Source organism: Oryzias melastigma, linkage group LG3 (genome assembly GCF_002922805.2).
Source record: "Oryzias melastigma strain HK-1 linkage group LG3, ASM292280v2, whole genome shotgun sequence".
In the NCBI taxonomy this organism is placed as follows: domain Eukaryota; kingdom Metazoa; phylum Chordata; class Actinopteri; order Beloniformes; family Adrianichthyidae; genus Oryzias; species Oryzias melastigma.
The window spans coordinates 25,996,244-26,018,823 of NC_050514.1; the positions used below are offsets into that span (position 1 = coordinate 25,996,244).

The 22,580-nt window shown below is 36.4% G+C and overlaps 1 protein-coding gene across 3 annotated transcripts in view; it reads right to left on the reverse strand.

The window, feature by feature from the left end:
• The window catches only part of slc12a4 (solute carrier family 12 member 4), a 29,448-nt gene extending 13,066 nt beyond the window's left edge, over positions 1 to 16,382 (reverse strand). For 2 of the 3 annotated variants that reach the window (XM_036211244.1, XM_024295729.2), the window contains exons 1-6: positions 15,731 to 16,376; positions 5,396 to 5,493; positions 5,177 to 5,308; positions 4,716 to 4,862; positions 4,413 to 4,467; positions 4,062 to 4,192 (exon numbers count right to left, since the gene is read on the reverse strand). In XM_036211244.1, the coding sequence (XP_036067137.1) occupies positions 4,062 to 4,192; positions 4,413 to 4,467; positions 4,716 to 4,862; positions 5,177 to 5,308; positions 5,396 to 5,493; positions 15,731 to 16,004 (837 nt within the window). In that variant the 5' untranslated portion in view covers positions 16,005 to 16,376. Of the gene's footprint in view, positions 1 to 4,061; positions 4,193 to 4,412; positions 4,468 to 4,715; positions 4,863 to 5,176; positions 5,309 to 5,395; positions 5,494 to 15,730 lie in introns of all 3 variants that reach the window. The other variant, XR_004947576.1, reaches the window with a different exon arrangement.
• Positions 16,383 to 22,580: the final 6,198 nt, after the last annotated feature.

The following is a 22,580-nucleotide window of genomic DNA, read 5'->3' on the forward strand; positions in this document are numbered from 1 at the left end:
TGTTTACACTGGAATCCTTCTTTAAATAATTAAACTACATCTGCTCCTCTGTCAGGCAGGAACATTTAAAGAATATTTGAAGAAAGTTAACGTTTGGAGAACAGGTGCACTGCTGATACTGTTTAATCATATTTCCCATAGAAGCATAAAATGCAGATTATGAGCAGTGATAAGATCATTAATTAAACAAGGCTTGTAGCAAAGAGAGACATTAAACAAGGCAATCTGTTGGTAGTCTCAGGATGTTAATCAATTGTCTGGATTAGCTGAGAGTGCATTTTTTCCCTTTTTGTTAGTTAGTGGTAAATACATAGAGTGTACTATTTTATCTTCACTCCATGGGTTCAACTGCAAAATGGCCGCAGTTGTTTATGTTGACAGAATATTACATGTCGGATAGTTCTGTACCACGAATGGAAGCAGTAGACGTCTGCAGACCCAGAGGACTTAAAGGGAGGAAGGGGGTATTCAGATTGTAGGAAAATGGTGGGAAGAACGCAGATCCAGAGGATCTGTTTTGGTTGGGCTTTCACAAAAGCTCATCTTATCTCCTGAACATGCTTGAGTTTTCCATGTATGGTAAACTTGGAACAACGCAGGATAGACAGAAAGTTGGCAACAAACAGACCCCTGATTTGTTTAGGGATAATCCATCTGACCTGAACAGATGACTCATGTCCCTGTAAAAGTCAAAACTACTGAAAATTGATAAGAACAAGAGTTTTACATTCCACTGAAAGTCCTTTGGCTAGAGCCAACAACCTGTAGAAACTCTCAACCTTTTTTTCTGGTGGTAGAAGGAGGGTCACTGATTAACACTTCAGTGTTCAGTGAGTTTGTAGGTTAGTAACGTAGACGGAGAACGTAGCCAAACCAGCTGGCAGTGAGTTGAGCAACAAGGCAGGGTGCTTGGGGCTGGCACATTTGGGCTCTTAGGTTAGAAGAAGAATTGGTGACCCTTCTTAATATCTATGCACCCTCTGGATCTGATTGGTCTGCAGACAGTTGTTTGACATGATGACATCAGAAGTGGAGGGGTTTTATGATCGGAGGAGGAGACCTGAATCAAATGGTTGGATTTCACAGGGGGGAGGGTAATAAATAGGGCAATTAGTAAAAAAATGAAAGGATTGATGGCTGAGTTGGGCATTTAAGATGTTCAGAGAGATTTCAACCCCACATGCAGAGATTATATGCACTATTCAGCCCCAAATCTCACTTAATCAAGGATAGATTATTTCCTAATGGACAAGAAAGACAGTCACATAATTGAAACTTGAGATATCGGAGTGAAGGAACTGTCAGATCATAGCTCAGTTTACCTGACCGTGTGTCTGACAAAGGAGAGGAAACCACACCCTGTAAACATACTCAAGGGAGAAATGAAGGAAGAAATGAAAAAAAGACATCCAAACATACATTAGGGAAAATGATAACGGAGAGGATTCTCCACCAGTGCTGAGAGGCGAAAAAAATTCTGTCTTATTGCACCAGAAAAGTTGAAACAGAAGAGATTAAATACTTTGGAACTAGAGCTGAAGAAGTTGGAAAACGAAAATGAGGTCAGAGAAAACAAAAAAACAGAGCAAGAAATTCAGATGAACATAAATTATATTAACTCCAAGGAAATTCAAAAGAACCTTACATTTACCAAGCAAAGATATTATAAAGTGGGGAACAAATCAACAAAACGACTAGCTTATAAACTGAAAAAATACAGACAAAGAAAAGTCTTCACAAAATAAGAGATCCCATAACCAGAACGTTGGTTGACTAAACAGAAAAAATCTGAAATGTTTTGAGACTTATAAGACTTTATATCTTTACCAATAATCAATGATAAACCAAAAATGGTAACAAAATGCAATCTTGACAGTAGAAATACAACAGAGGAAATACACTTTCAGATCTCTAATCTGAAAGTTTATAAATCCCCGGGCACAGACGGTTTTACCTCAGAGCAGTACGAATCACTTAAAGACTCAATAGTTCCTTTCTTGGTGACAACGTTTAACTAGGTGCTGAAAGAAGGGGAAATTCAAAGTTCCTGGAAGGAAGCTAGTATCTCAATGAATCCAAAGGAAGGAAAAGTTAAGATGGAAGGCTCTAGTTATAGACCAATAAGCATTGTCAACCAGGATTATCGACTATTCACATTAATTTTATCCAAGTGAATGGAAGGGATATTGCCAGACATCATTTCATTAGATCAGACAGGTTTCATAAAACGTAGACAGACTCAAGACAACATTTGGAATGAAGGCAAGATCTCCTTTGCTTAAGGAGCTACTATCAGACTACCCAGATAAGACCACTGTTGAACCTGTGTGATCCTTCATATTCACCAAGATGGCAAGAAATTGAGACTCATACATCATTTTGGGCTTCGGTACAGACCATGACCATCATTTCAGTAAAGAATCTGTCAGAACAATTGAACCCTTAGCTGGGCAGATCACTTAAAATCTGGTCTAATTTAGTGTCAAAAACAGGTTAGATACACATTGTTGGATGATAAAATAGATTACACGTGATACAGAGTTTCTACCAAACGCAACTGATGCGAGCTACAAAAATAGGAAAAGAGGACTATCAATGAACTGGAAACTTTTGAGGAACATGCAGATTCAAATTTTCCCGGAAATAAAAAATCCGTTTGATCTGAAAAATAATGATTTTTGCAGAAATTACTACTGAAGCATTATATGTAATAGAGAAGCGAACATACTCTCTAAGATTGGAATGGGATACATTCAATGTTATTTGGCGAGAGTGGAAGACATATCAGGTCAACAAGAGAAGACTCTGAAACAATGGTTCATCCCCACATTACGTTGCCATGATTTAGGGTGGGGCTGTTTTGTTTTGTTCTGATACCTTATTTATTTATTGGAAATATTGGTGTGAAAATGTACAGAGTGTTAAAGTCTTAATTTACAATAGGTAACTGAGCAGGTGGTAATGAGTAAGTGAATAGTTGATAACATGTGAAAGATTGTTCACTGGAGTACAATCATGTGGGACATTATTTGTTTATTATCAGAAGTTCCAAGGTGTAAATTTGCATCCAGCACTACACCATGCACTAATGTTTGGAAACTAAATAAAAAATGAAAATAAAAAAGGGCAGACATTATGCTGCCAAAAAAAGGTCAGGGCATCTCTAGAAGGTTTAATTTATTTTAAGAAATTGGGGTAAAAAAATAATAAAGCAAAGACTTTAATTCATTTCAATTCAATTCGATTTTATTTATATAGCCCAATTTCACAAAACAATTGTCTCATTGGGCTTCATGCCGGTAATTGTACAGAACCAGAAGGTCGGTCATAAAATATAAACACTAGCAAACCAGACTAACTAAAACTGGTTGTCCCTGCCCACAGACCCTTCTTTCCGGTAAGGAAAAATGATAATCTGACTTGATTTGCTCGAAGAAAAAGAATAAAATAAAGAGTGAAAAGCAGAAACACGAGGAGAAGCAGAGATCCTTCTGCAGTCTTCAGAAGCTAGATAAGAAGAAATGGCAACAGGCTCAGACAAGTAAGTTTTTCTTTTTTTTTTCTTTTTCAAAGGAAGTGGAACATTTCCCCATTGGCCTGTATGTTTTTCATAGATAGAAGTTGAGAGTTGTTCTTGGTATTCTTTTAAGTCAGCAGACCCAGCATATTTAAATTTGAAGACCTCTGCAATCCCCTGATTCTTTTGCAAGTTTGCTCTTTATTAACCATTCTTTTCTGCAAACAACTACAATATTTCATTGATGTGATTGCTTTTTTTTCCCTGACTTCATTAAACTTAAGCTGTTTTTCAAGAATTCAAATTTTGTTTAAGCTTTTATTAGTTGTTTGTACAATGTCATTTTTCTGCATTGATATGTTTTTATAAACTATTTATTTAAATTATAATTACCAAAAATGTGCACAATGTTTAGGCGTTTGACACGGAAATCTATTTGCAAATACTTTAATTGAAACCCCCACAAAAAATTGTGTTTTACCTAAAAAAAACACCTTTCAAAAATATTAGCAACACCAAAATTAAATGAAAACATAAAACTTACCAAAAAAATTTCAATGGCTCCCAATATGTACATGGCAGAAGCGAAGGTGGTGCCCAGGTAAAAGCAAAGCCCCACAGCTCCTCCAAACTCAGGACCGAGAGAGCGGGAGATCATGAAGTAAGCCCCTCCAGCTATAAAAGACCAAATCGATTTGACAATTTTTTCTAAAAACTGTCTGCTCCAGATAGAAGATTTGATTATTATTCTTTTTTTTTTTTACACCTCAGTGTGGTCAGTATTTTAAAAGCTGAGGTAAACCAGTAATGTCTTTTTGGTTTTGTGCAAAAATAACAATAGATTGCATTAGAGATTGGAAAATCAAATCATAAAAAAATAAAATCTAAATATTACCTGGAACGACACCATTTGTAGCAATCGCACTCATTGATATGGCTGTCAGCATGGTCTGTCACGGAAAAGAGAAAACATATTAAACCTGAGGAGAAATCTGTGAACACATCTAACATGACAACCTGGGAGTGAAGAGTTGATGTTTACTCATCACTGAAACGACAACAGAGAAAGATCTCTGCTCACATCTAAAATATGACTCTACGTGGTTAGCATATGTAGCTTTATAGTATGTTTTGTTGAAAGGAAAACAACTTGCAGCATTGCTGTGTGTGTCTGTGCAGCATGTGTGGGCATACTAACACATGAGCAGCACATGACCACAATCAGGAGGGACTGGATGATTCCGGCCATTCCCACAATCCATGTCAGACGGAGGAAGAGAATGACACCGAAGATGTTCTGAAGGCATGGCAGGTAGACTCCCATCAGGGTGCCCATGTTGGGGGACTGACAGAGAGAGGAAATGACAAAGAGAAAGGGTGGGCTATTTGGCATGACATTTCAGGAAACAAGTGCAGTGATCATTAGTATTGATTGATGTACTTTGGAAAGGTCATTCAATTCTGTTATCAGCACTTTGTGTGTGTGGAGGTTCTGCATGGGCACGGTCTAACAGCAGAGTTTCCAAAGTCATAAACAATCTGTCAACGAGCCTTAATAACTTGGATGAGGAGGCAGGGGCAGAGCCAACACTGAAGTATAATATTTCCAAACTTAAATGACTCCACATTATAAAAACGACAAGGCCCTCCTCTGCTGACCTTGGGGGTCTTCTGCCGCGAGGCATCAGCGCTCTCTTCTTCTTCATGTTCTTTAGCCCCCTGGGTTATGTTGGTGTAGTTGACCAATCGGCTGAGGAGGGAGGAAACTTTAGGACGGATGTCCAGCTCCTCCTAGAAAAGGAAAATAGAGGGGATGTGACGTCCAGGTGGATTAGATGTCATGTCAATCAGGAATTTTGGAAATGGAAAATAACAAACCTCGAACAAAGCCAGGTTCCTGTCATAGTAGTCAGTCCTTTTTCCAGCAGCATCAGCACTGTTGAGAAATGGGCTGTCTTCTTTATGATTACCATGTCCTATTATAGAAAAAAAGACATTGGAAATTATTTAAAAACATAAATTATAGAGAAAAAAATATATAGAATTTTATATGCAAATATGGTCAAATGTTTTGGTCTACTTTAAAGACATTTTTTAAAAAAAGGAATACGATTTTTAACAAAATTACTTATTTATTCACACTAGGGCTGGGAATCACAATACAATGTGATACATGGCTCACGATATCGATGATATCGCGATAATTAGTAAAAATCATCTCTAATAAATCATGTAATTATATGTAGAAGAACGCACATTTTTTGGGAAAATATGTCCCCATTTATTTTTTATCTTAAACACAATCATAATAAGCAACTTGTGTCTTATTTTGTGCAACAAATGATACACTTTTGTGCAAATCAGTAATCCAATGTCTTTGACAACCATCGACAACAACTGAATTTGAATTATCTGTAAAATTCAGTGCTAACAATAGGAAACATGAATGGCAGTGCCACTACTTAGTGCAAAATAGTTGTAAACAACAGAAAAAAAAATAATCCAAGGTGTCAGGCACCACTTTACAACCTCTTCAAATGAAAATAAAGATCGATAGATTCCATCGAGAATCAATTGCAGGACTAAATATCGCAATATATTGCAATATCGATATTTTGGCACACCTTTAAATCACATAAACATTTAGGAAAGTAGTTTAAATACAACACAAGGTTCCACTATTAGTATCTTTGTGGAAATTCACATTATAATAAGGGGCTGCTCCTTTTCTGCTCTGGCCTGAGTCTTATTTCAAGACAGAAAAATAAAATTCCACTGTTTACCATGCCGCCTTTCCAGCTTTTAAATGTCACAATTATAATTGAAAGATTTTAACAGTTCCCACATTGCAGAAAAAAATCACCATCCAGTGATATACCAAACAAAGGCCAAATGCAGCACAAAATGACAAAGCCAAGTCGAGGTGATAAACAGGCATGCAATTAGATTTCACTCTCATTTATTTCCTCTTTTGAAGGAAGAATCAAACAGAGATTAGCACAGCTCCCAGGGCAATTATTGCACTCAAACTTTATCACACACTCACATTCGCAAGCAGGCAAACATCTCATTACCAAGAAATTACCTAACCTCGAGTTATTAGAGCATGTGAACTTCAACAGCCGCACGCTCAAATCTAAATTAATCTCGCAACAAAAAGCCAGACAATTTACCAAGTGAGCATGAAATAAAACAATAATTCCGGACTGCACTGAGTGACCTTGACTGCAGTTTTGTGCTCACCTGTGTTCTGTGTCTCACTGCTGATAATAATGCTGTAGGGAAGCATAGTTACGAGCTGAGCAGGGTCTGGAGGAGAGTGTTCTGTGCGCCAGCCTGGGGAATTGTCAATTACAATCCAGGACACCCAGTCACCCAGGGTGAGCACTCATTCAGGGGTCTGATCCAACACATGGTGCACAGAGAGGGGGGCAGTGATGTAGTGGGTTGGAGAAAACTGTTGTTATCCACTCTCACACAGGTAAATGTCCGTTTATCCATACACTGAACAATAAAATGGGCACTCATTATAGAACAGATGGAATTTTTATTTTCTTCGCTTTGAGAGAAAGCATGGGTTGTTCTGTGCCTCCATACATTTCCAGGTCACGAATGCTTAACTAAAAATAGATTAGAATTTCAATAAAAATTGTAATATGATTTTTATCCATACGAGAAGCATTTTAAAACACTAAAAGTGTATAAAAATGGAAAATTACCTGAAAAAAAATCAAACAAATATTTTGCAATTAATTTGATTTTGTTTACTTTTTAAATTTTCCTTTATTCTATGTATAGAAAACTAATAAAAAGAAATGAACTGAATTGAATTTAAATATTTACCCTTTAAGGGCCGCATTAACAATATAATTGATGCATCATTTTAAATATGAGCAGGAGTATAATATTCCCTTTTCTGAGTTTTAAAGCACCACATAGACTTTGACTGTGTTATAAATTATATAAAAAAGAAAATATAACAATATTTTCATTTTAAATCCTCAAAATTCTAACATTTAGAAGGAAAAGTACTTTGTATTTGTGTCACTGCTAACACTGAGCACAGCATCACCACACTGCCCTCTAGTGCTACTTTAATGCGATAACCAAAGTCCATCCATCCATATTTACCTGCCTAACTCTGACTTGGGTCACATCTCATCCAGTTTATGATTTTTAAGGTATGGATCAACAGCTACATCCATAACTTGAACTTACTTCAGCTGTCGTATCACAAAACATGGACAAGATTAACTAAAATTATATGTCAATGCAAAAAGAGCCCTTAATTCTTTTATGGAAAGGAAACCACATCTGAAGAATAATAAAACATGCGTTAATATGACACAATAAAAGCTCAAAGCTTTCCTGACGAGGGCTTCTGCTCATTCAATGCTGCCCTACAAAGACATGCTGCGCAGCACATGACATCTCCGCTGATTTAACAGAGGGCAAAGAAGACAGCAGGGGTGTGCCGTTAATGACCTCACATTAAAAGTGGAATTGGACAGATTAAAGCTTAATTGGCAGGTTGAGACGGCAGATAGGAGTCATGCTGTGTACGCACAACAGCAGCGTGCAGTGACAAGTCACCTGATGCCCCCGCAAAAAGGGCTCGCTGCCACATCTACAAGATCAAACAGGGAAAGATTTGCAAGCGAATGTTTGCAGGAGTGCTTAAAGAATTTCATTTTGGTATGAAATTATATTTTTTAACCCTATTGCTTTTTTTTCTGGAGTGTTTTGAATAGCAAATAGAGTTTTTATTTGAAAAAGATAGATAGCTTAAACAAGGTTTTTCTTTTGAAACAATGCCAGACTTCAGGTCAGATAAAACATCTCTTGATGTAGGCTTATTGTTGTACAAGAGGGCTCTTAAACTCGGTTTATCTTGGGGCCACTGAAGGCAGAGTCTGGGCCGTATGGGGCTTCATTTGTGCCAAAAATATGTTTTTTGCGTCCACTGTCTGCATCTTTGGCGCATTGTTGTTTATGTGTCTGTACTACTAAGCAATATCTTCTGCGTGTCCTGTAATACGACAGGAGCTAACGACGCTAGCAACTGTGGCTAAGGACTTTTCTAACGACCAGATCCAACGACTAAAGCAAATGCAAAATTTTAAACATAAAGCAAGCTAAAACATCACAAAGCAAACACCAAGCCATCATCAAAGAAGCGTGGGCATGCAGAAGAGATTGCTTAAGGTGGGGGCCGCAAAATATCGACTTGAGGGCCGCAAATGGCCCGCGAGTCGCCACTTTGAGACGTCTGTTCTACAACTATTCAAGCCATTTGAAACTAAATTATAGTTTGTTTGTTTTTTATTTGACAATATCTTTTATATGCAAGATTTCAATTCAATGAGAAGCAGGTTAATTTTAACACCTACAAACATAAGAGCATTTATAGCCAACATAACTGTAGCAAATCTCCAAGAACTGTTCAACCTGATTATCTAAAAACTTCAAATTTAATGAGGTAAGAGAAAGACAACATCTGAAATCAGATTATAAAACAATATTATAGTTGATTAGCCTCTTAGGGTTAGAAAATAAATCCTCTTTGCCAAACTGCCTCTTTAATAAACATTTAGGACCTAATCCGTGAGGCAAAGACGTCAAAGCTCACTGCCCTGTGTGAAGAAGGATTTAATGCTGATTACATGTACTTAGTGATGGCAAATTTGTTTGAATGAGTACATTTGTGAGTGTTTTAGAATACTTTTTGTGTAAATGTTTGGATAGATTAAGGTTAGGCTCTAAAACTTTCCATTATTTGGTACTTTATTATCATTGGATTTTAGTGGCACAGTAACCCCTGGATCATTTGGTGTGGATTTCTCCATCAAATTAAGGTAAACTGTGATACATAATACAAACATGATCATTGCTAAAGAAGGAATAAAAAAAGAAACTTACAATTTATTGGTCTGATTATCTGAACTTTGCTAAAATGTTGCTGTTTGTTTGATTCAGACAGTTTTTTTTTTCACTTTTGGGAAATACTCAAGGTGGCTCATGTTCTGTCATGTTCTGAGACACTAGACTGTGGTTCTGAGACTTGTGGCTCCAGAACCACATGTGGCTCCTTTACCCCCCATTATAGCACTCCTATTACAAAAAAAATATGTTTTTACTCTTGAAAACTAACTGGAAAGTAAATCGTAAAGTAACGTAAAAGCAAAAAGGAAAGTAAAGTAAGTCAAATTGTATTCAACTGAGTTACAAGCAGCTGACAGTGCATAACACAAGTTGAAACAATTCTTGAGGGCTGTGTCCCACAGAAAATCAATTGGAGGTCACAAGCACAACCATAGTTTATATGAACCTGATTAATATGCAGATTGAGTTACACATTTCCGACTGAGATGCACCACAAACACTAAAATAAACTGTGTTCTTTGTTAACATCACACTACCTACTACTACATTTGCTGCGTTAAAATGTTCAGATGTGGTCAGATTGTCTTTTATTTTGAAAGGACGTCAAAGGTAATGACCCATTTCATATTTTGAAAAAAAAAAGCAGTTTTTTCTTTGTATATAGCACCAGTTCATTTATATTTATCATGATAGTAACAAAATATGTTTGATATAAAAGTGCTATAAAAATAAATATTGATTTGGTTAAAAAAAAAAAAAAACATAAAACAAATCATTGCCTTTTTTTTCTAAAAAAACAAAAAAAAGTGAAATTGTGGCCTCTACTGGGTTGTTTTCTGTCTGAAATCAACCCAAATGACTCTTTTAAGTGTTGAACATTGTAGACAGGCTCAGGTTAACACACAGCACAGTTTCTTTAACTGACTCTCATACATGGTTATGCGTCCAGGAGGGAGTTAACTTTACTAAACTATGGGTGAGACGCACAGAACTTGCTTGGCCTTTGGGCGCCTGGAGACGCGTCACACGCACGGGCAAGCCCAACACAGATTGAATGGATGAAGAAGTAAAAACAAGCTTGTGCAAAGACATGGTGAAAGACGAGTTCACTCCAGGTTCACTTATCCCTTTATCACTTCACAATATAGTAGGCTATATTGTTGTATATTCATTAAATGTCTTTTGCATACCAAACTTTTATTATCCATCCATCCATCTTCTTAACCGCTTCGTCCCTTTCGGGGTCGCGAGGGTGCCGGAGCCTAACCCGGCTACTGAAGGGCGAAGGCGGGGTACACCCTGGACAGGTCGCCAGTCTGTCACAGGGCCTCAATCACACACACATTCACTCTCACATTCACACCTAGGGGCAATTTAGAGTCACCAATGAACCTATGAAGCATGTTTTTGGACGGTGGGAGGAAGCCAGAGTCCCCGGTGAAAACCCACGCATGCACCGGGAGAACATGCAAACTCCACACAGAAAGGTCCCAGCCGGGATTCGAACCGGGGCCTTCTCGCTGTGAGGCAAGAGCGCTAACCACTGCGCCACCGTGCAGCCCACTTTTATTATCATTTATTACTTTTAGGCTGTACTCTGTTAGACAGTCGTGGAATACATTTCACTGCACATTGTCTATATGTATGTGACAAACACAATTTGAATTTTGTGATTATTTATTTCACTGGTTCTAAAACTCTTGTTAAGGTCTTTATGTATTTGCAAAGTACATATCCTGCTGGTTTTTAATAACGGTGCCATCAATTACTGGATATAATACTTCATCTTAGGCAGATGTTTCTCAATAAGAAATGACATATGTTTTCGAGTGGAAAGCTAACCAAAAAACTAAAACAGCGCACATTTACTTCCTGATTTTTGCTTTTTAATCTTATTTTGGATCTCTTAATGCTTGCATTCCTTTCTCAGACACGGTCTGCAGAAAATAACTGTTTAAAGTCCATGTTGGTCACAGTGCTTGTTTTTCACACAGAGTCAAATCTGTACAGAGCAGAGGAACATTCACCTGCTGGGTCGTACACACACCATATTTTCTCTGATGTGTGCTAATGATGGAAAAAGGGGGGGCAGCACAGCCTGATTGTCTGAGGGGGTGTAGTGATGTGAAGAGGCGTGTGGCTGTTTTTCTACAAATGCGGGGAAATCAAATTCTGAAGCCACTGCAGCTTTGTCCTTCACACCAAAAATAGTAGTTGATCAATAACATGTGTACCTACAGTACTTCTTAAAAACTGTTCCTCAAAATTCTAGTTGTTTTGAAAACGTATTTAATTTTAAGTAAAGTAATTTAGTCTCTTTCTAAAAGCAAAAAAAAAAAAAACTTTGTCCTGCTTTGTGTTAAAATCTAGATATGTGCTAAAACTTTTAAAACAGACATATTTCCCCTATGACCCATTTCATTGTTTATGTAATGTGTTTAACCTTTTACAGGAGGCTGCTTGTTATTAGCTTCTAATATTGAATCTCAGAACCACAAAGAATATTAGTATTTAGGATGGTATTTTCCACTAATACTTAGAAACCTTTTATATCACATTTTGATGTGTGCTCAGTCTTCGCTCTATTTCTATCTGCATGGCATCAGACCAAAGAGTGAATTTATAGGTTATTTATTATTCTTAAGCGCAATACTGCATTACTCTATGATCACCAGCACAGTCTATTATAATCCTTCAGTGACACTGGATCTACATATTTCATACTTTATGTAGTTTTGATTAAAATTCATTTTTATTTCTAATTCTACATTTATTTTTAAACACCTCAGGTGCATCCTGATTTCATTGTACATCCAATGACACTAAAGCAAATTCTGATTCTGAACGGATGGAACAGACTAACAGAAGGGAGCCAGAAAGCAAACATGTGGGTAAAAACTTAAAACTTTTCTCCTGGTGATTAAATAAAAAAAAACAGATAAATTATTAATTGCTTGATGAAACTAAACTATTATGAACAAAAATATTTTCATCCATTTATTTAATACAAAAAAATGTTAGTAACCAAAATATATTAACAAATAGATCACTTTGTAATACAAAATCTGAACAAAAGTGGATCTGTTTTACCTTTGCATATCATTTTAAAAGATTTTCCAAGTTAATATTAAAACTATGTGAAGATAAATAGATGAATTAAAAAAAGAAAGCACATGGATAATAGATTGTCTTTTTTAATAAAAGCAAGTAATATAAGGAAATATAAAAAATAAAGCAAACCTTTGATACAATTTTTTTTGAGCACAGAGATATTCATGCAGGTAGAAAATGACTGCAAAAAAGTTAAATAATTCACTTTTTTCCTTTAGTATTCTATTTTAATGCAAAGTTATTTAGACATATCCATTTGTTTTGTCTCTTCTTTAGGTGCTGCTGGAGCTCAATTCTGGACAAAGAACTTGACATATTTTTTGTTTCTGAATGTAGACATACAGTCAACACTTGAGTGCACTTCAGACATCACAATAGGACTCCCAAAACACAACTTTAGATCTGTGGGAAGATGCTTGGGATCCCAGAGAAGACTTCATGGACACCGTATGACAGAACTGTTTGGTTAAACTCAGTTCAGCAACAGCTATTTCTCAGAGTGTGACAGCTTGAAAATTAAATCATGTTGATATAAAAGCTTCTGTACCAGCAGAGACGACCTTCTGCATTTAGAGATCAGTTATTAAAAACTTTCAAAATGCTTTAATTAAAATTCCAATGTGAATACTCTTTCAGAGTTACAGCACTGCAGTGGCCACATGTTTGTGTTGCCTTGCCTGGACAGAGCTAAATTCACAGCCTTGAACAGGCGAGGCACTGTCTGACTGCCCGTGCATCACACGTCACACCATCATCAAGATGTGTACCATGCAGCCAAGCCCACCACTCCCATGGTGAAATCATGCAGCTAGTGAGACTACTTTTAGATGTTAGAATCACCTCTCCCTCTATGTCTTCTCCATCATAGAATTGTGACTGTTAAATTAAATTTATGGATGTGTTTGTGTATTTTCTGATATGAAGTTAATTTAGCATTCAAGACAGAGCACAAGACATATTTTTGAATGATAATACGTCTTTATGTCATCTCATTAATCAGAAGAAAAAATATTGTTATGTCTAAAATAACTTTTTTGCCAAAGCACTTTATTAACTCTTTAGATTACAAAGAGTTTTGACATTTAAAGAAAAAATTATCTTAGTTCAAGTCTACATTGCAAAAACCGAATCTTAAGAAAGTAAAAAGAAAAATCAGCTTGTTTTAACAAAAAATGCCTTATTTATTCTTGTTGCAAGAATCACAAACGTTTTTCAAAGCAAAGTACTCTTAGTCCCACTCAGATCATTTATCTATTGAAAAAGCATTTCAGTGACTATTATGCCACTGTATAGCCAAAATTTAAAAATAAAAAAGTATTATTTTCTAGGACATAGTTTTTCCAGAGCGATCTAGAGAGGGCAAAGTATATAATTGAAACTTCATTGCAACTTTCTCTCACCAAGTGTCAGGACAAGGCTACGAAATAGAGGACTGTGTCATCAGCATAGAGGTGGATGGATGAGTCTCTTACACAGAGAGCTATGTTGTTAACATAGATTGAGAAAGGGGTGGGTACAATGATGAATCCCTGTGGAACACATCAGATTGGCTTATAAACATACAAGGAGCACTTAAAGGACCACTCTGATCATTTTTTGATTCACAGTAACCCCCCCGTATTTGTAAGGTATAGGTACTGCTGACCTCCAGGTTGAAACACGTATTGTAAAATCATTCCCAGTGTTTTTTTAATCATATTCTAGGACATAGTGTCTGCAGACCAGCAGTAGTTCATTACTAATTTACCTCCGAGTTGTGGGCGCAGAGTTAGCCAACATTCACTTCCCATTATTCCTGTGTTTACACTCTCTCCCGCAAGAGTACATCCCCATACAACCCCAAGTTAAAATTAGTGGTGCAACAAAAATGATGAGCAAAACTGGAGCTATTTAGCTGTATAGTTTCGAGTCAGAACATAAAGACATACATGAATCTATCTGTCTACAAGTGGATGCATCGGAATGAAGCAGAGCAGGGAGCTTGTGGGTCGCCAACTCATAGCACCCATGTGGTACAAACTTTTTTTGACTGCACTTTTTTTTGTCTGCTCCTGATTCTCAATGATTTGAATAAAAATAGACTCAAACTATAAGCTCAGAAAATGGCACAAGAACCTGTTGAAAATACAAAAAAAAACAAAAAACTTTTTTTTCATCTAAGCGGGTTTTTAAAAATCCAAATTCTTCCGCTGCTTGGAAAATTTACCAACATATATATATATTTAAAACTTTTTTAAGGAGCCTGTTTTGCATTGTAAAGCACCAGGACTTTTCTAAAAACTTTTCATGTTAACTCAACAGATATTTGGCTCTGAATGTAACTTTCATAAATATGTGCAGCTGGATCAACATGTGCTGAGATTCCCTATGTTCATGGATTCCTCAAATGTACATACATTTTAAGACATACGTCTCTATCATTTGGAGATATATATATAAACATCTCACTGGAAAATCCGAAACTAGAAGGAGCCTCAGACATAGTCCCTTTGTGGTAAGAACGTTTTAGTCACCCTGAGGGATCCAGCCCAGCCCAAAGTAAAGGGTGGAAAAAAAAAGAATCCTGTTACTGTGGTCTTCTGTCTCAGCCCACATAAACCAGCACAGCTTTCATACTATCTAAAAACTAGCAATTCCAGTCTCCCTCCGCCCCTCAATGTTTGTGTCTGTCGAGGACCGGCTCAAAACCCTTTTGTGCTGATCAAGTGCAGGAACAAGTACATGACAGCTGGGACATGCTGAGGCAGAAAGTGAGGAGCGAGACTTTTGCTCTCCAAATCTCTACCGAAGGAAATCCTCCGCTGGCACGAATAAAAGCTCCATGTTTTATGGAAAGAAAAAAAAATGAGAAGAGGCCCTCTGTTGTGGTGGTACTGGCACTTCTCACAAAGCCCCACCCCCATTGCGTCTTTCCCCCACTTCTTTTACGCCTCCATTGTTTCCCTCTTTTGTTATTTGTGATCTAACCCCCAAACTATCTTTAAAAAAGACCCAACCAAAACAAAGGAAAGCTAAAGCAAAAAGTGAACTGTCAAAACAAACCTGCTGCAAGGATACACAGAAAAGCCCTGGAGAATTGCCATGGTAACCATTCAGCCAGATGTTCAGAATTCGCCAAACAAATCTTCAGCACATAAACTTTCACAGCAGAACTCACTTTTTCAGCCAAACGAAACTCCTCACTTTTTTTAACTCCCAGAGAACATGTGTCAAACTTACCATCAGAACTAACTGTGTCTTGGTGGTCAAAGCTGTCCTGTCCAGTATCCCTGTAATCAACCCAGTTAATTCCCTCTAGACTGTCGTAGTTGGACTGGTCCTGATCCTTGACTGGTACTACTGTAAAGTGGGGCATGTTTTCATCACTCTGCTCTGCGGCTCCAGCTCTAACTTTTCTTAGCAGGCTAGCTGTTAGCCAGCTTGAACTGAGCTCCCACTGATGGTAACTACATTCCTCTACACTGCGCTCACTTCCTCTGGAGACTATTACCATACTCTCCGCCCACAAGCCGGCCTCCTGGCCTTTTTTTCTTTTTGTGTGTCTGTGTGTGAACTGGCAGGATATGAGGCTTTTGGAAACATCATCTCACCCCCTGAAATAGAAGAATCAACCCTGCAGGAGAAGCGCTGAACTCAAAGTTAGCTTTTCCATGACTGAGTCATGCAGTTAAAGAGTGACAGACTGTAAAGTCACCACCGCCCCACGCTGTATGTCACCGTGACAGCAACCGGGCTTTGTGTTCAAGGTTCACGGGCTTCCCTCTGCATGTGCTCCCTCAACAAACATGACTGTGACGTGGAATCTGGGAAAAGTTATAGACGGCTTGAGGGAAAACATTATTTTTTATGTCAGTTAATATAGATATACATCCAAACTTACCTTAATTTAACATCTAAATGAAAGCAAACACAAAATCATTTTTTTATAGTTTGAAATAAATTCAGGTATCTTTAAAACGGAAACAATTGAAAAAAATAATGATAGTAAAATAAATAAATAAATAAGATCCTGAGGCTGTGGGGTAAAATATGTTATATACAATGAAAGTCAACGTTTTTACATTTGTAAAATGTGATGACTAGAAGCTCAAGTACGGCGCCGCTAAAGGGTCAAGATACTGAAAAAAAAATAGAAAAATTTACTTGGGTTGTCTTTCCACTTACAAGAAAAGTATATATTTTTTATAAACAGGCAAGATCACAGACAAAACTGTAGATAAAAAGCAGGAGTTACACATTTTGCAGCTTCTTTTATTTGGGTTTAGGTTGTTTAGAATAGAATGGTTTTATAATCATTGTAGAGGTGCATCAAAATTTAGTAGCTGCCCCCTTATGCAAAAATACTGCGAAACAAAGAAAAATATCTTTGTCTTTTTAAAAAAAATAACAATATATGTAAAAAAAAGTACAAATAAAGTGCTAATTTAGAGCTGTGACAGCTATCTTCTGTATCACCTCCCAGATGGCAAAAGGATTAAAAGGTGATGTCCAACTGTCTTTGGTGATTCATGACTTTATTAAAAAACATTTTAAAGCAATCAAGTTATTCATTGACTTTGTTGAGTCAGACTAAACTAAAGAAAAAACATCTATCAACTTTTGTGATGTATAGTCAACTGGAAAAATGTTAGAATAAAACCTTAGAAATCATGTGAGTTGTAAATGTATTTGTTTGTTTTGCTCCAATCCATGAATTTAACCGTAGTCATATGACTTAAAAGAATTGAAATACTAATAAATGCTTTAAATAATCATGACATTCTTCCTTAAAAATAAAAAGTAAACTAACAATTTTTTTTCCCAAAATAGATTTTTGAGCTTTTGTTTTGTAAAAGTAACACTTACATTTTGAAATCGAGCCAAACCAATTACTTCCAGAACTCATGTGTGGTCTGAACAACCTCAGAATCTGTCTTTAATTACAACTTTTATCTTTTGTTTTACAAGCTGACAATAAAATCTTGACTTGAAGTTAAACTGGGGCAACGGCAAACATATTTTTATTCCCTCGTTTTGTAGATGTAGAACATGCAGCACATCACCCACCGTCTAAAGTTACTCGCTACCCATGGATGCTGTTTGCAGGTCAGTGAGCAGCAGGAAGGCCGAGCCTGCCACAGTTGTTTCTTCCAACAGCTCAGTCTGGTGAAACATTGTCTAGGCAGGCGGGGCAGGTCCCAGGAAATATGAGGCCCACAGGGGTCAGCATGTTTACAGCTCTGGAGATAACTCTTGGTAAAGTTGAGGGAGAGCTGTGAACTTCTGAATTCTCAAACTTTATGTAAATATCATATAATTTTTTTTTTTTTAAAGGATAAAACATTTGGGTTCAAGTATGAAAAACACATATGTGGGGCATTTTTCAAACCCAAATTAAATATTTTATTGTTATGTATGACACCACGGTTATTACATATTTTTTAATGATTAAAACTTTTTACTTTTATTTCATATTTTGCGTTTATTATCACACAAAACCGGCTTGATCCTTATTTTCCATGACACATACAATACAACCAACACTTGTAATTGCATGTGCTAACCACTAGATGGCAGCATCTAAATGCTAGAAAGCTTCATGCATTTCCTTTTCAGTGTCCTGCAAATTGTGTCATCACACTTCAATCCTTAAATATGTTATCTACGAGTAGTGTCATATTTTTGAAAATAGTTGTATAGCATATATTTTAGAAAACATAAAATATAAAAAAGTGTTTTTTTAAATTTGACTTGGTCTCAAACAACTTTAACCAACTGTCGTTGAACGATTATCAAATATGGAGTAATAGATTTTTTTAAAAATTGTGCTAAATGTTTGTACGTTTGAACTAATAAAAGTTGAAATATAATGAAGAATAATCCAATTTTCTTCCAATTTTGTCAAGAGTAATCCTGCCCTTTAGTACTATGACCACATTGAACAGAGAACAACTTTTCTTAATAGTGAATGAAAAGGCTTCCCTGTAGTTTGAATGAATGGCTCTTAGTCAAACAGCTAATTTTAATTGGCTGTGAAAGCCAAGCAGCCCCTTGGATTCCTACCAGTGACACTGATTAGGATTTTCTAATACCATGCCTGTGGGGACTTAAGTCAATCCAATTACCTTTGGCCACCATGATTAAGTTGACATAGACCCAGGGGCTCCTCCACTTTGTGTCCAGAACTGAAGATCTGGATTTGTGGACAATGAGCAGCACAAAACCTGGCTGTTTTGTTCTAAGGTTACTCATGTTCATGTGTTTTACAAGCCACGTAACATTTTTTTAATGCAAAAAATATGGTTCAAAATTATGTTCTTTGTCTTTGTTCAGTAAAAGAAATGAGGAAACAAGAAAGGAGGCTAAATCCATCAGTTTAAAAATTTAGACAAATCATGAGAAACGTTATGGGATTTTACTTTAAGAAAACCCTCTATGATGCTGGACTCCAACTTTATTAATAACTCTTTCATGATGGTTGCCAAAAGAAAAAAAAGCTGATGTGCTTTTTCAGAAATGCTTTATTGTTTTCTAAGACTGTGGTGACAAAATACTTTAGAAATTGAATAATTTTAAAATGAAAAAATGGATTTGATATTTTTATTAGAACTTCAAAGAAATGTCTATGTGTTGTTTCTGTTCTATTCTTTTCCAAAAAGAAAAAAATATATATACATTTTAAAACAAGATGGAGAAATATAAATTAGGATATAAGGTCAATGTTCATCCATATCTGGTTTCTTTAGGGAGGCCCCTCACTTTTTGAAAACACTGAAAGTATTTGAAGGAACATCTCTCATTCTTTTTAATTCCTTCAAGTTTTTTCCCCCACTTGGAATATTTGTATTAAACCTGATAAGGCCTTTGGAATTCAGAAGGAACTATTGATATTTCATGTGAAAAATTCTGATTGAAAAACTTTTGGTCTAATTAAACTGACAACTTTAAATAGGTAAAAGTCAGAGGATAGTGTCTGATGTTGAAATTCTTGAAAAGAAAAAAACAATAGCACTGACAGTTCTTTGTCTTCATCTCGTTTTAACTTTTGCTGAAACAAAAAATATCCGAATTGGTAGTTTGTGCGGCAACAGGAAAGTCATGTGAAGCTGATTTCCTTTCATTAGTGACTAATGGCATGTCATGATAATTAAAGCCTAGATGTAGTTAGGGACATCTAACATGGCTGAATTTAGTGACATCCTTTCACAATTCTGTGGTTGAAACCATATAATTTGTGTTTCCTTATCTGAACAGAGATATAATTTAAAGTTTCAGAAACCAATATGTGTGTTCTGTCAATTTTCTCTTTTTTGTTCGTCGTCTGACTTTGTGTGATGATGTCAACTTTAAAACAGCCATACTTCAACAGTGTTATCCTAAAGTTAATACTCTTGTGGTGAATCTATGACAGTGCAGACGCAGTAAAAGCATAGTACTATAGTATAACCAAACTGTTGTTTGATCAATCATGCACCAAAAAATATATATTTTTTATCTATGAGACATGATTTGCTTTGACTTGCCACCCTAAAATTTTAGACTTAGATTTGCATACATTTACTTGTTACCACGTTTTTGAAACAAAATGTCCTTTAAAGTAAAGTATAATGCTTTGTGTTAAAAAGCATTTAATGCAGTTTTCAAAGCATTCGCTATTGCTAATTCCATACATTACGTAGGTATGAATGGGAAAAAAAGATGTAAAATATTCTTGAAATTATGAATTGATTGTAAAATTGCAAATATTTACAGTGGGGTAAAAAAGCATTTTATTGCCACACCAAATGTGCAATTTCTTCTACTTAAAAAGATGAGAGGCCTGTAATGTTCATCATAGGTATACATCAACTATGAAAGACTAAAGGAGAAAAAAAAAATCCATAAAATCACATTGTCTGACTTTAATAAACTAATTATGGTGGGAATCAAGTATTTGGTCACCTACAAACAAGCAAGATTTTTACTTGGAGTGGGCGATATTGAGGATTTGGGTGTTGATCCAACTCCAATCCATTATTGGTCAATATAGCAAATATCCATAACAATAACATTATTTTTTTCTAAGTGTGGTGGATGTGACATAAACCACAAAATCTCAATTGTCTTTACTCACCGTGAATGTTTTTTTTTCCCCTTTTTAATTACTTGATAAACAAAAACAGAACTAGGAAAGTATTTTCAATTAAATGGAAAATAGTTTATTAAAATTAACATTTCTTGAAATTAAATAAAAAGTAAAAAAAAAAGGAAATTCAAAACAGTCAACAAACCAAAAGAAACAAGTAACTGTGATACAAAATTAAATCAAAATGTTTCACAATAAAAAACAACAACTAGTAGAAATATCAATAATTTGTAACTTCTTAGCCTTTAAATAGAACATAAAAACAGGAGAAACGTAAGTTGTAAAAAAAAATCTGCATTTAAATAGAACTACTGAAACAGGTTAAAAAATAAATCACTTGTAAACAACAACCAGAGGTTTTTATTCAAGAACAGTACCATATCAACATTTTGTTGGTTTTAATTAACTTTGTCTCTGACTAACCAACTCCTCTGTCTTGGAAAAAAATCCTCTCTGACGTTACAACCACTGCCAGGTATTTTATGACAAGTTTGCTCAAAGTTTGCTGCTAAGATTTCAGAGGACTGGCGAGAATGGTGAGGCAGCGACTTTGCTGGGTCATTTATGCAGATGCAGAAAAGTTTCAAACAAGAATGGAAATATCGATATCTGCAGGTCGGTATCGATCCACTACCAACTTAATATCATTACTATCAATATTTTGGATCCATCCGCCCAGCACTATTTTCTGGCTCTCACAAACCTGTAACTTCTTCTGAAGGAGGATCCTCAGTCCTCCTGTATTAATGACTCATGTTTGAACTTGTTATCTATATAAAAAACCCCAGTCCACAACCTCAAACAGTCATACTCCATACACCAAAGAGCTGTCAAAGGAGACCAGAAACAAACTTGTTGACCGGCACCAGGCTGGGAAGACTGAATCTGCAATAGGTAGGCAGCTTGGTGTGAAGAAATCAACTGTGGGAGCAATTATTAGAAAATGGAAGACATACAAGACTACTGAGAATCTCCCTCCATCTGGGGCTCCCCACAAGATCTGGACTATGGGGTCAAAATGATCACAATAACAAAGATTCCAGAACCGCCTAGTGAATGACCTGCAGAGAGCTGGGACCAAAGTTACACATTATGCTGCCAGGGACTCAGTGCCAGACGTGACCCCCTGCTAAAGCCAGTCCATGTGCAGGTGCATCTAAAGTTTCCCAGAGTGCTTTTGGATGAACCAGAAGAGGATTGGGAGGTCAGATGAAACCAGAACAGAACTTTTTGGTAAGAGCTCTACACGTCGTGTTTGGAGGAGATAGAGTTGCATCCACAGAACATCATACTGTAAAGCACGGGGGTGGAAACATCCCACTTTGGGACTTTTTTTCAGCAATTGTCCAGGACGAATGATCCATGCAAAGTAAAGAAAGAATTGGACCATGTCCTTCCATCAGCAAGGGAATTGAAGATGAAATATGGCTGGGTCTTTCAGCATGACAACAATTCCAAACACTGCCCGTGTAACGGAGGAGTGGCTCCGTAAGAAGCATATCAAGGTCCTGGAGTGGCCTCGCCAGTCTCCAGATCTCAACCCCATTGAATATATTTGGGAGGAGTTGAAAGTCTGTGTTGCCCAGCGAAAGACCCCAAAACATCCCTGCTCTAGAGGAGATCTGCATGGAGGAATGGGCCAAAATACCAGTAACAATCTGAGAAACCTTGTGAAGACATGTAGGAAATGCTTTACTAATGTCACTGCCAACTAAAGATGAACTTTACTTATTGACCAAATACGTATTTTCCACCATAATTAAAAATTAAATTCTTTAGAAAATCAGACTGGGATTTTTAGGATTTTTTTTCTCATTTTGTCTCTCATTGTTGAGGTGATGATGAAAATCACAGGCCTCTCTCATCTTTTCAAGTGGGAGAACATGCACAATTGATGGCTGACTAAATACTTTTTTTTGCCCCACTGTATGTTTTTTTTTCTCTCACAGCTATTCTTTTTTTTTA